The sequence below is a fragment of the Xiphophorus hellerii genome, chromosome 14, assembly GCF_003331165.1.
Source record: "Xiphophorus hellerii strain 12219 chromosome 14, Xiphophorus_hellerii-4.1, whole genome shotgun sequence".
Lineage (NCBI taxonomy): Eukaryota > Metazoa > Chordata > Actinopteri > Cyprinodontiformes > Poeciliidae > Xiphophorus > Xiphophorus hellerii.
This window is the reverse complement of record NC_045685.1, coordinates 11,579,681-11,593,777: the sequence shown is the minus strand read 5'-3', so window position 1 is coordinate 11,593,777 and position 14,097 is coordinate 11,579,681. Positions and strand designations below refer to the sequence as shown.

The 14,097-nt window shown below is 40.5% G+C and overlaps 1 protein-coding gene across 6 annotated transcripts in view; it reads right to left on the bottom strand.

Moving 5' to 3' along the window:
* Positions 1 to 61: 61 nt before the first annotated feature.
* chd3 (chromodomain helicase DNA binding protein 3) overlaps positions 62 to 14,097 on the bottom strand; it is a 50,470-nt gene continuing 36,434 nt past the window's right edge. For 5 of the 6 annotated variants that reach the window (XM_032583630.1, XM_032583633.1, XM_032583631.1 and 2 more), the window contains exon 40: positions 4,837 to 9,993. In XM_032583630.1, the coding sequence (XP_032439521.1) occupies positions 9,716 to 9,993 (278 nt within the window). In that variant the 3' untranslated portion in view covers positions 4,837 to 9,715. Of the gene's footprint in view, positions 2,174 to 4,836; positions 9,994 to 14,097 lie in introns of those variants that run through there. The other variant, XM_032583632.1, reaches the window with a different exon arrangement.

Sequence of the window (14,097 nt, the reverse complement as noted above, 5' to 3'; positions counted from 1 at the left end):
TTAGCCAGGATAAGCTAGCAAGAGATGAATCGACAGATAAAAAAAACCCCACACGTAGGTATTTACGTCATTTCTTTCAGTTTTATTACAAACAAAAAAAGAGAAAATAAGGAGAAGTGTCATTATTGACGTGTTTTTACTTCCACTCGTCAGTTCATCGGCACCACCACATACACAGTGACACAAGATACCCAGAAATCAACCGAAAATCCTGAAACAAGGACAAAATAATAGTGGACAAAGCAATACTTTGTTGTTCTTGACTCAACATTTTAGTTTGGGGGTTGTTGAATATTTGTTTTAAAGGAACAGAAATTTGTATAAATCATGGGGAAAAGTTGATGAGCTACGTTGTTTTTAAAGATATGCCATCTTTTCAGTTTTCCACTTGAAACAGAAGATACAGGAATTTACAGGTTGACATCAGTTTCTAAATGTATTTCATTGACTTTACATGTGTTCAGCTATGTTTATTAAGGCGGTTTTAAATGACGCAATATATAAAAGTCCCCTCTCTGATTCTCTGGATAACTCTTGAGTACTTTTAATGGAGCTGAAATGGACTAAGACCTTGGTAGAAGCATTTAGGGTTACATATGACCTAGTTTCTACAGATGTACATAATTAAGCCCCAAAACTAAAAGGAAAGTTTGCTTTCTCGTATTACATATGCACTTCTGAAGTTAGCTCAACTTCTTCGTTTTGTGTTCTCTTGCAACAATGGGACGAACATGACAGAACTGTGTATTGTGTGGCACGAGTACTGTTGTGTTTTTTTTTTTAATGTTATAGTTACAAAGATATGTCTCTTTTGGTAGAAGCTCTCTCTCGAATAGCAACGGCGAGAACAACAGCAACATCAACAACAACAATGCTCATAACTGGGCGAGTAAAAATACAAGAGAACACGAATGAGCTGCTTAAATATGCAAAGTATATCACAGGATTTTGTAGAAGGAAACAGAAATAATAATAATAATAAAAAAAAGGAAACACAAAATAAAATTCTTGATTTAAAGCGCCGGTAAGTAAAGGTAAGAGCAGTGCGGAGGGTTGTCGACAGGTTTCAATAACACTGATTCGTTTATGAAAGGTTATAAACATTAGTAGGGGAATCCTAAAAAATAGCGACGTTTCGAGGCCGTTCCTAAAACGAACCCCCTTCAAAATACCTCAAAGCTCTGTACATAAACTCAAACCAGGAAAAGCAGATAAGGATGCTGGAAAATACTTTGTGGTCAAACAAATCCTGAATATATTTATATCATACTTTTGCACATGAGTTTTATCTGAACACATACCGTTAAAAAAAAAAGGTAAATGAAAAAAACCAATAGCTGGAGCTGTGCTTGGAGCTGCTTATACTCAGACATCGGAGAATCAGCCTCTCTCTGAGCATTAGAAATAGTATTAAAACGAGTTTAGGCACAGCTTGATAACATTTTCTTTTCTTTCTGATTCCACAAGACAGCGTTGTTGTGATAAGAGCATGCTTCAGGGGATGGAGCGCCGTGGGAGAAATGAGTATAGTTTCACATGCAACTTTCTGAGGGAAGCTTAGGAAGAGAAGGAAGAGGATACTGACAGATCTAGGAAGTTTCTGGGGTAAGGTTGGGTTTAGCATTTCTTTATGTTTTTGTGTGTGTGCGCAGGGGCGTGTGCGTGTGTGTGTGTGCATAGGTGAGGTCTGAAGCATCTCAAGGAGGAGGAGGCCCACTTGAGGAGGCCGTTGTTGAGGAGTATAATGGTTTGAGGCAGTCGTAAAATGGTCACAAAAAGTTGGAGGCAGGTTGGACTGTCTGTGACGCTGAGAGTGCGGCTATGTGTGCGGCTGAAGTTATGTTTGTTTCAAATGAAGCAATTACAATCACTATTGTTTGGGTACATTTGCCTTCAGACAGTCAGTTAGTTAGTTGTAATACTGAGAGCGCGGTTCAGTGGTGCTGCTTTCTCCTGCGGAAAAAAACAAAACAAACAAAAAACATTCCTCTGCAGAGGAGTAATTGAAGGTGTCTTTCTAGCAGGAAATGGGTTTCAGGTGTGCAAGCGCGAGTGTGCGTGTGTGTCGTCTAGTCGTCGATACAGATGACCTCTCCGCTGCGCTGCTCCCGTCGGTTCACCAGCAGTTCTGCTTCCCGTTCCTTCTTTACAGACATGGGAGGCCCGTTCAGGACTGCAGGGGGGGAAACAGAAACACAAGCTCGGGTCAGCCGGTTCAGTACGTCTTTGCTTTCTGTCCTTCCACAGACGGAGCACCAAAAGAAAAAAGAAAAATCCATCAGATCAGATGAAGACCAGCACTGTTTCTTGAATTACTAGAGACCAGAAGTCATATATATATTATCAATGTGTGTTATTCTTTAAAAGACATCACTGAGAGACTCGGCACACAGTGTTAATCACTTATAAAGCTGGTGTTTGCAGCCGAAGATATTGTTTTAATCAAGCAACGGGTATGTTTTATGTCAGTGGCACTCTTGTCATCTTAAAAGATGGCAAGAGTGTTGATTTAATTAAGCTATTTTGTGATCAATGTCATTTTCACGAACCCTTTTCAACAATATCCTCAATCCATAATGACCCAGGCTCAATGGAAATTACCACCATTTCATGGCAACCAAAGTTGTTGATTGTCATGAATCAGTCAATCACATGAATCAGTCAATTAGTCTCCTTCCAGACGTGAAGGAGACAAATTGCTTTTGTTCAAACTGAGCAGCTGAACGGGGAAGACGGAGGATTCGAGTGAGTTTGAATGTTTATGTTGGAGCCAGAAGGAATCGTCTCACTATTTTAGACACTGATGATCTACTGGGATTTTCATGCATAACCATTTTCAGGTTCATAGAGAATGATCCAAAGAAAGAGAAAATATCTAGTGAATGGTAAGTTGTTAGGATGGAAAGCCCTTGTTGTTTGGCCATGAAGGACTGAACTACATACAGGGAACAAAAAGGACTGGTATAAAAACTGTTCATCCCAGAATGCACTGCATTAACCCACTAGTTTCTAGGAGGAAGACCAGGAGTGTCACAGCGTGATCACATGACATGGTTGACAAAACCGGCCTCCATGCCCTCTTCCTGTCCATTTGTCCAATAGTCCACCCGAGCTACATTGGGGAAAGCACATTTCCCCGTCTTTCGACTTCGTAAAAACTGGATCCAAAGTAAATATTCAGTCTACCATTTGGGTAACTGGATGAGGAATAAGCATTGACCCTGGCTTATTTGAAGTTCTGCAAAAAGGATCTTTGAATTAAAGACACTGTTTCTGATCCTGTCACTGAACCGACGCAGCTGCCATTATCCTGAGAGATGAACCGCAGCTCTACACAATAAACCCACTTTTGCCAGTCAAGCTGACGTTAACCCAACTGCAAGTATTATTAACCCCCTTGGATGTTTTACCCTTTTTATTGCTGCTGTAAACCTATCTTGATCAACAAAATTTAGTTTTGTTTTGGTAAAACAGCCTTTAATATAAAAGTGAAAACTTTGATAGAAAGCTGTTCTCTACAGAACAATCACAATTAGATAAAAACATTCAGTATAAAATTGGTGCATAATTATCCAGCGGCTCACTCAGTTTAAGTGACTAACTTAATTCAACAGAGGTCCATCTGGTGCTACTAGTCTCACAATGAGCGGATGGAGATCACATGTCCCCGTCTTTCTCACAATGGATCTCCATCCATGACATGACATGACATGGATCTCCATCCATTGTGAGTGGATGGAGATCTCCAGAGTGCAGTGACTGTGTCTCCAGTGGTCGTAGTGTAAAGACACCTTTGTCTTGAACGTCCACTCATTGGTTAATCAGGATTCCTGGCTACCATTACGGCCTGAAGACAAAAAGAACACTAAGATCCACATAAGTCATGGGATGGATACAAAAACATCTTTAAGGCCCTGAACATCCCCTGGAGTTCACTTAAATCCATCATCAAGAAGTGGAAGGAACATGGCCCTGATCTGTCTAGATCAGGGCGTCCTCACACACTGAGTGACAGTGTAAGAAGGAGACTTACTAGAGAGGACGCCATGACACCTCGGCTTTGACTACGCTGAAGGAGTTACGAGGTGGAAAGACTCTGCATACAACAACTGCTGAACTGTCTGGGTTCTTCACCAGTCAAGGCTTTATGGGAGAGCGGCAATGAGAAAGCTACTGTTGAAGAGAATTCATATCAAGGCTCGATTGGTTTAAAAACAGGCATGAGAGAGTGTGAAATTTTGTCAAAAAAAATATAAACATTTTGTTGTTGATTTGTCAAAGCAATAAAATTGGCAAAACAACAAAGGCGTGAACACTTTTATAGCCACTGCAAATATAACATCCATATTGAGAGTAAGACCACGGCTAAAAGGACAAACAAAAAAAAGCCTCTCACTCGCACAAAAGTATCCACAATTTAAGTTTCCACATTTGGGGGAGATTAAGGTTTAGCTTGACAATGAATGTCTTATTTAAATGTCTGAGCTGTTGGGAGAAGGAATAAATTTAAACCAGTATACTTGTTTTCTATTTTCAAAAATAAAAATCAGCAAATCAGCCATAATCACTGAAAAAAAAACACAGCAATCTGTTCCTAGATGTTTATCTGGGCAAACAAAAACATTTGTAGTTGAGCAAGATGCAAACATTTCATTTTGAAGAACCTGGCTTGTGGTAAATGTGGCCTGAGCTGGAAGCACTTTTTCAACAATCTCCATCTTTGCTGTGTTTACAGATGTTAACTCTACCGAGACATTATGTTTGAAAATATGACAATAAGTGCACTTAAACATGGTAATCACACGGCTTTTGCAACAATAAGCAGCATTCCAGGGGTACATTACTATGGTTTTTATTTTTTTAAAAACTTGCATATTACAGTACATCAATAATATATACAGTATCATGATTCGTGTTTGCAATAAGGGCAAAACTTAGAAATGTGTAACTGTTGACTGAAAGAAAGCGAGGCCAGCAATGAGTAAACATCTTTTTTTTATGCGCAGGCACATAAGGATACAGAAACACACACAGATGAAAACTAACACCTTTCTGCATGACACACACCTGACCAGCACATGGTCTGTGTTTCCCACACTGGTGGGTTTTCATGAAAGCGTTCTGGAGGCATTTTTAGAGCTCGTTTCAAAACAAAAAGCCAGGAATAGACCAACGCAGGACGGCTTTCACTTGCACCACGGGGAAAGATAAACAGTCGTAACACTGGCTTGCTGATCAAAGATGCGATAAGCTGCGTATTGAGCTGATGATGTTGGAGGGAAGAAAAAAAGGTGAAACTGTGAGAGGGGACCAGTTATGGGAAAACGTACTGGTATTTTTCCAGCAGAGGCCAAGAGAGGAGACAGAGAGAAATAACTGTGTGCAAGAGCATGGTAGGAGCAGGCAAAATCTGATAAGAGACTGAAAAAAATCAAGGTAAAGACTGGGAACATAACAAAGGGTGCACAACAGGAAAAAATGCTTTAGAGCCAGAGATGTGGAACAAAGAGACAATAAAAATATAGAACAAAGAGGAAAAACTGATACTTAACTGAAAACAGATCAGTCTAGAAATCAGGAATGCTCAAAAAGCGATTAAGATTGTCTATCCACAGAAGGGTTTTAGACAGATAATAAAATTGTTCTATCTTAACATTGTTAAAATAGAAGTCAAGGATATAATTTATCACTAAAAGCGCCTGAATATATTTAGCTGGTGGAGGTAAGAACTTTGTGGCTAGGACTCAAAAAACAGTATCCAAGAGGTAGCATATAACTGGAAAACAGAAGGGGACCAAGGACTGATGCCTGTGGCACACCACAACTCATTTGAGCCACTAGGCTTCTTGTGTTAGGGTGAGAGCAATCATTCCGGTTACAGTGTATGACAGCAAACGATCAGTAACACCAACACAGGACTTTAGATGATGGCAGAACATAATCTGATTAAATGATCTCCAGTACAACGTGTCGAAATTAGCTCTCATCAACTTAGTCGCGAGACAAAAATTGTGTCAACCTTCCCCTTCTGGACACCGGGCGAAGGCCAAGCTACTTCGCTCAGGGCTCTGTGCGATGTGCTGTGTGATTGGGCAGAAGACTGTGGGCATGTTTTAGTCAGAAATTTGCTCACTTCCACTATGCAGTTTTTGTATATGAGGAGTGTTTATTATTAGGAGTATTTATGCTGATGGAATTACCTACATTTGTACGATTCTTTACAAAATACTTACAAAGCCTGTCAAATGGCTATATACTTATACTGAGGCAGGCCGGGCATCTCTAGGTTGCTGGGCCTGTGTGTGAAAGGTGCGTACAAATACAGAAGTCCCATAACCACAGGAACACAAGTCGACTGTTTAGCTTTTCCTTTATCTGGACTCAGTGCACAAGGGGTGTACAAAACCCCAATTTTGTCATTGTCATGGTCACCATACTAGGGTCACCAAACGCAAACAAGTTATGAAAATAAACCAAAGCAGATTCCCCTTATGACTTCAAGGTGTACAACTGCTGTTTGGTTAACATTAGCATGGTACTTTCGCTTCCTTGTAGCAGCAGGTTAATGTTTTCTTACCCCAAATTAAGTTGGCAGTGAGAGTTAAAGTAAAGGTAAGACAAACCCAACATTAAGAAAGAGAACACATCTCTAAGAGCTTTTAAACTCCAAGCATAGCCATTAGTCAACTCTGAAAGACCCGAAACTTTAAACTACGTTTGATGGATCATCTAAAGTTCAAACCAGCTATTAAAAAAGCCTGGCCAAAGTCTTGGTGCGTCTCTCCCCTGTAGATGCTGATCGAGGGAATGCTGCCTTCTTGACAGGAAAAGCATTATATTTGCTTCTATAAAGCCTCGCATGAGTGCATCTCAGGCAAAACCTTTAATCAGGAACAAACGTATGTCTTGAAATTGTCAACCTATCAGCCATTTTAAAGTACTCTGTTGCTGGTTTCAGAATGAATGTCCAACCGAAAAGAAAAAAGCACGTCAACGAATCCTCGGCTAGAAACAGCTTAGCATATGTCCGAGATGTCGAGGGGATGCGGGTAAAAGCATGCAATCGTTCAACGACTGCAGGTTGATGCACCATTGTACGTTGATGTACATGTGCTTTATTTTATCTGGTCCTGAACATCACCAAACTGTAACAGCTTAGAACTGAAAACCAGAATGAAAGGGAAAATAAAGAATTATTGCCTTCTCTTTTTACAACCATTAATCATGGATATTTTTTTGTTGTTTTGTTCATAGCAAACGTGCACCCCAGATGATGAGTAATCTAACTATCCATTACAATAACTTCAAACTATGTTGTGCAGCACTTATCCAGATTATATTATGATGTAGCCAAAGGTTTTCTTAATAATTACAGTTACTGTTTTTGATCATCCAGGTATGTGCAGACTCGGCGCCTAGTACTGAGGCAAGCACTCACTACTGTTTATTACTAACCAAACGATGTCTTTGAAATCAGTTTTAATGTTTTAAGATTCTACTTATTCTATTAAGGTTTTAAGTCACAGTTTGGTTTTGTTCAAATTTAACTGGATAAAATTGTGAGGAGAGAAGTAAAGGATGTCAATGCGTTTGCTCGAGTCTATATAAAGTTTATTCAAATAGTACCTTTTTTTGGCACAAAAGCATTAGAAAATTTTCCATTTTCATTTACTGTGACGTGGGGTCAATATCATAAATGGCCGTAGTTAGCCATTTCTGGCTAGCATTTTCAAGCAACAACAGTTCTTGTTTCTGGTCAGCTAACGAGAAGAAGGAAGATATTCTGCTCTTCTACACTGGTTAAGATGTCAAAGTTCTTAATTACAACTTGTTTTTATTTACTAAGGGTTGTTTACATATTAAGGGTATTTCAGTCTTGATTCCTGACACTCCACTAAGCTACAGTGCAACGTTCTTTCCTTTTACCTCTGTTTTAATGCGTTCTTGTACTTATCCCATTATCCACTGTCTCTTATCCCAATTTGGTGTGGTAAATATATTTCTTTGGCTAAATCTGATGTGGGAAAAAGAAAAACTTCGCACTGGAAAAGTATTTTACATAAAAATATGAACTGGGAAAGATTCCTTGGCACCATGATTTAAAAATACAAAGACGAACTAGCGTTTATAAAAAAAAAAATCCCTAAATTACCATGCACAAATGCACACATTTACAAGGACGTAACACTTGCAAATGTGAACAAATACCATGTATACTTATTGCAGGCCACACACAAACCTTTAAAATTAAAGTGAAATGCCACTCAAATTTAGCGTCATAACAGTCGCACAGCTCTTAACCAAAATTTGAATTTTGCTCCGTCCAGAAACACAGCAGAGGGATAGTGCTGTTCTCCTCATGATAAGAGGCTAGGCACATCTTTGCTGCACACACACTGCGTTCGGAAAAAGCGATAATGCAGACAGGAGTGTTTTATTTTCTCTGGGACCAGGGGACATTTTCCACCGCGAGGAATCCATCACGCTGTCACAATAAAGTAGCTCGAGGAACAAAAATGTCTCTTCGGGCTTCAAAGCGAATCTCCCTTTTTCTTTCAGTGACAGATTACAGACTTCATCTATGAGGAAGAGCGGCTCATAAATAGTGCTTTCTGTAGTCATGAGGTCTAAAAACAGGAAATGTGGATACTTCGACAGAGTGGTATCCCCAGCTAGGAGACAATCTCCCATTAAAAAGAAGGTGCAGGACCAAGTAATATTGTTCCACTTGCGTTACAGTACATATTTTGTTGGCAGTCTATCAGGTTAGGGTAGCTGCTACTGATTCTGTTGAAAAGACAACAAATCAGCTCTCCAAATCTGTGGCTTTTGGATTTATGCTTGGTTGACTTTAGGGATCCTAAAACAAGACGATCCACGGGGTGAAGTGATTTAAAACCTTTTCTCCTATTGCTTTCTTTTTGAACTTTCTCAGCAAGATGAACTTGGCCCAGTTTTTCGTTCTCTATTTTGAGTTTGGATTTCATCTTTCTGCATTCAAGGAGATTAGCAAAGTTCTTTACAGGTTTTCAGGTTGTTTGAGATATCCAAAGTGTTTGTATTTTTATATGTGTGTGGGGGGGTGGGGGGGCGGGGGGAGTGCGCGTGTGTGTGTGTGGAGGACGAGAGGACTGTAGAGGAATGAGGGAGTACAGGGTCAGATCGAGGGAACCGGCTTGTTCAGTCAGCCTGCAGATGAAGGATGGATCCGGAGGGAAATCTTTTGGCTCAAAGGGAAAAACAGAAAAAGAAGTCTCAAGAAATCTGTATGAGAAGATCTAAAAAAAAACCCTAACTTTTTGCTGCATTTTTCTAAAAAACCTTTGATTGCATTAACATTCTCTCCTTTTTTGTCCTCCTGCTTTCATTCCAGACAGATTTGTTTTTAAGCTTTTTTTTTTTCCCCCGTCAGCAGCACCCTTCATTTCTCCCTGTTTATTTTTGGTCCACTCTTTAAGCAGTTGATTGCCTGCTTTCTTTTGTGGGTCAAAGTGCTGCCACTGCTTTTTTATTTTGCGTTTCAAACCTTCAATTTCTGCATTTTGAGATTGTTCTTCCATCTTTATATACCTCACATTCCAGCAGTGCGTAAGTGCTTTGTTATCAAGTCTTCTTTGGAGCTTCGTCTTATTTGTTCTTGGTTTTAAAATCCAGTTGTTTTTTTTTCTGTTTCATCAGTTTTGCTACATTCCAGGATCCTCTCCCTCGCCTTCCGTCAAGGCTTTTTTGGTCGCCCGTTACGCGGCAGGTTCTCCACCGTGTTGCTAAGCCGATACTTGACAATGATGCTGTGAACCGTGGACTTGGGCATCCTCAGCTCCAGTCCGATAGCTCCCTCTGACTTGCCGTCTTTCCAGAGGTCCACCACTCGCTGCCGCTGCATCACGTCGTGCTCCTTGGTCTTCTGGAAAACCCCGGCGGCAGTTGACCCCCCTGTGGCTCCACCAGCGGCACCCCAGGTGGCCCCAGCAGCAGCGGCAGCGGCGGCGGCTTCTGTGGGGGCAGACAAGCGGCAGACTTGTAGTGGAGGCTTGGAGAGAGGGGGAGCAGGATAATGTGACACTTTACACATCCCCAAAGGGACTTGTCTTTAACTTCCCTCCCTCCTCTGCAGAGAGGTCAGAGGTCAGAGATGGAGCTACTGGAGCTGGTGGGAGGGTGGAGATATCGGCAGGGCAGGTGCTCCCATGTGCTCTGCTCTATCACTTTAATTTATACGTGTCTAAAAGACGAAGCTTTGTCTAGAATGTGAGTCCGTTAGCAGAGTTGCATAGTTTCCTGATGGCAAAAACAGAATTTCCAAAAATATTCAGCTCCAGATGTTGCTGATACACAGTGCCTTGCAAAATTATAAAAAAAATAAATAAATAAACATTTCCCCATTTTGACTCGTTCTTATTACAAACTTCAATAAACGTTCTTTCAATTTTTATGAGACATAACAAAAGAAATACAAGGTTACTTGTGAAATGCGAAGATGAAGGAAACTGATACATGACTTTAATTTAGCTCTCATTTACTTTAAAACCTCTAAGTAAACCCAAAGCAAACAATTATCTTCAGAAGTCACGTAAATATTGTCAAACATGAGATTAATTGAATTTAATCCCAGTGCGTACGCAGCTGTTCTCTGAAGGTGTGACAACCTCTGCAGGAATGTTGTGGTTAGGCTGGGCATTTATCTGTCACACGCAACACTGATTACTGATACAGGACACCTGAGGATCTGGTAAGGCCATCAGCCTTTTATACCCCAGACCGCCGACTAACTTGCCTCTGCTATAGATCATTTTGATTTCACATAGCAGCACTTTCACATACATCCTCCACTCATGCACGGCATACTGATTTCACTTTCACACGACATATTAGGAGACCCAATTTTTATCTTAATTTGAGTTGAATAAGTTTATATTTGAGACACACTCCATTAAATGTGTTCCTCTTAAAAGGAGTAAACTGTGTGGGTAACATTTTTGTAACAAGGCGCTGAGATCTCTCCGCCCTCATGTGGAAGTGTAGTTCAGCTAGAGCGGACCTCCGACGAACACTGTTGCAATGGTAGAGACAGAGATGCCTCACCAAGGGTCAGCTCTTAAAAGATTGCACATAAGGAGTGCTAAATTGCTTGTTAAAATTTTTTAATGTGTTTCATACAAGCCCATAAAGGGATTTCAGTGGTTGGCAATTCTTTTGTTTTTGTTTTATATTCAATATTTCTTTGGCTCTGTGATGGTTTTCGTCTCTCTGGTGTTTGTTAATATTCATTTTTGTTTGTTAAATAACATGGCTAAAGTTTAATTATGGTGTTTTTTGTTTTCACTTTACTGTATAGATATTGTCAAAAGTCTGACTGCACTAATTTTGCTTGCACAATATGTGGAACATGCAGCAGTCAAATATACTCTGCCACCTTTTTGGGCTGACAAACCTGATGATGATGGAAACATTAGGTTGTCCTGCTGCTCAAAATCGCAATTGCTGGAGGATATTTGTTACTTTTTTTTTTCATTTATGGTATTTTATTATTATTTTAAATCTTCCAAATATTTGATCAACAGCGTTTTGTGTCAGATGCATTTTGGACTTGCTTGTGAAAATCTGAACTATGTTTTGATCACTAATGTCAGGCTGTGCATGAATATTTGTACCACATGCATGAAAAGTTACTTCTTTACAAAGAAACTGTAATGAAAACAGATTTGTAGCCACAACTCACATTTATTGTTCTGGATCCAGCTTGACACATTAATCTTTGATTTAGCCATTAAGCATACGATGTAATGATGAAAAAAATGGGAAATTTACTTGGAGTTATCTTCAAACAGACAAGCATGTGGTAGTAATACCGTCGATCACTGTTGAGTTCAGCTGCTCATGAGGTCGGTCACATCCATCTTTTGCATTTTTCCAGACTCCATTTGGGTTTTGGGACTGGAGTAAACTCTATCCCACCCTCTGGGTAAAGCATGTCTTAAGTGCATGTTCCCCACCGACAGTGTTTAACATTTTTTTCACCAAACTTCTATGATCACCTGGCATTCGTTAATGATAAACCCAGGAAACTTTGGTTTACTTCAGGAAAATTTGTGACCCCTGAATTGTCAGTTGTTGACAAACCCAGTGGATTAAATGACAGGTGGCGCCATATCAACTGGGGGCTTGTCCGGGATTTGAACCCGGGACGCATCTCAGGTTTTAACAGATTGGTTCAGGGCCTTGTTGGAGAACATTAGTGAACAAAGAATCTCATGAAGACCAAAGGACACAGCGGACAGAGCTCAAGGAGAAATGTATGGAGAAGTTTAAAGCAGGGTCAAGTTACTGGAATATCTCAGAACAGAATTTTTTGTTGTGTTTTATGCACTTGGACAATAATGTAAATATTTCGCTTCAACTAGTTCGCTTCCACTATCTGGTTTCTGAATATGCAGGAGAAAAATACTTTTGTGGCATGAGGGATTATGTGCATTTGTATGATTCTTCAATCAAATAACTACTGTAATAATGATTTAGTCAAACGCTAAAATCCCCTGGATGAAAATTACAACATCGTTGTTCACGGAAGAGGCTGTCTGCAGAAAAGTGTGACACTCCCTGTGTGAGCATTTTGTAAAAGTGAAACAGGGGATGCAGGAAAGTAGGAGGAAACTGCAGGTATGGGGCATAATATGTGATGTACCAAAGGAGGTCTGCGCCACTGTATGAAAGGTGTGTGTAAATAATAACAACCAGAAACCATGTGACTGTGCATCAACTGTTCAGCTTCAGATGAAGTATGTGGGTGTGTACTTATGCACCCCACAAATCTAGCCTTTCTGGAGCAGTAGCAAGGGGGAAAAAATCATTGTTAAAAGAAAGTCACAAATATTTTCTTCAGTGATAGGGAAGCTGGAGATCGTTGGTGGAAAAACGGATGAAGATACATAGAGGCCAAAACTTTAAGAAAACCTGTTGGAGGCTGGAGAAGAGTTGAGACAGGGACAAAGATTCACCTTCAATCAAAGCAACAATCCTAAAGATTCAGAGCTAGCATGGAATAACTTAGATCAGAGCATGTTCATGTGAAGGAAGAGCCCAGTTAAAGTGCAGACATAAATCCAGTTGACAATTTTTGTTAAGTTGTGAAAATTGATGTTCACAGACACTGAACTATTTTGCAGAGAAAAACGGGAAAAGTTTTCAGTCTGTGGATGTGCAAAGCTGGTAGAGACATACCCCAAAACAGCTGTGATTGTAGCAAAATGTGGCTAGGAGTATTGACTCTGGAGGCCAGTTACCATATTGTTGTGCCCTGGTTTGTGTCAGCCCAGCAGATGAATCATAGTAAAATAGATAATAGTTTGTGACTCTAATGTGACAGAATATGAAAGACTTTAGGGGAATGACTACTTCTGCATCCATGTATATAACTTGTAGCAACTGGTGCAATCTTACATTTAGAAAATGCAGCTAAAACAGCAGATGTGGACTTAGGTAAGAATATCTTTGGAGGTATTTTGTTTACCCGAGTGTGGGACCTTCTTTCAGTAAACTCCCATTAATGTAGGGGAGTTACAAGGTGGCAAAAAATCTGAGAATTGTTATTTTAGCTCCGGTCCACCCTGCCTGCTTCTGCTGGTTTCCCCTCTTGCTGCCTAAATCATAAAAGGTCAGGAAGCAGCATGACCCCAATCAAGCCCGTAAATGTGGTCTCATAACCTGCCAGAGGTCTCGGACTGCACGCGGCTCGGTTCGGCTCAGCCCGGCTTACGGCGGCGAGGGCCCCGGTGAGTCAAAAAACCACGGAGAAACACAACTATTTCTGAGCGACCAAACACCGGGCCCAGCCCTCCGCTCGTTCACAAGTCACAACACAACGTTTACACAACCAGGCCTGCTGCGGTCTGCGTCCCACTGAAAATACCTTGGTACAAAGTCAGAATGTTTTCTTGGCACATTCAGTCTCAGACGGGCCGAGCATAATGACATTTTCAGCGATAGGCCCCTGGCTCGCTGAAATGCAATGCCTTTGACAGATGTCTCGGTCTGCAATTACAAAAAACTTAAGATACACCAAACGGGAGAGAGAGAGTCAGAAAGAGAGAGAGAGTGAGT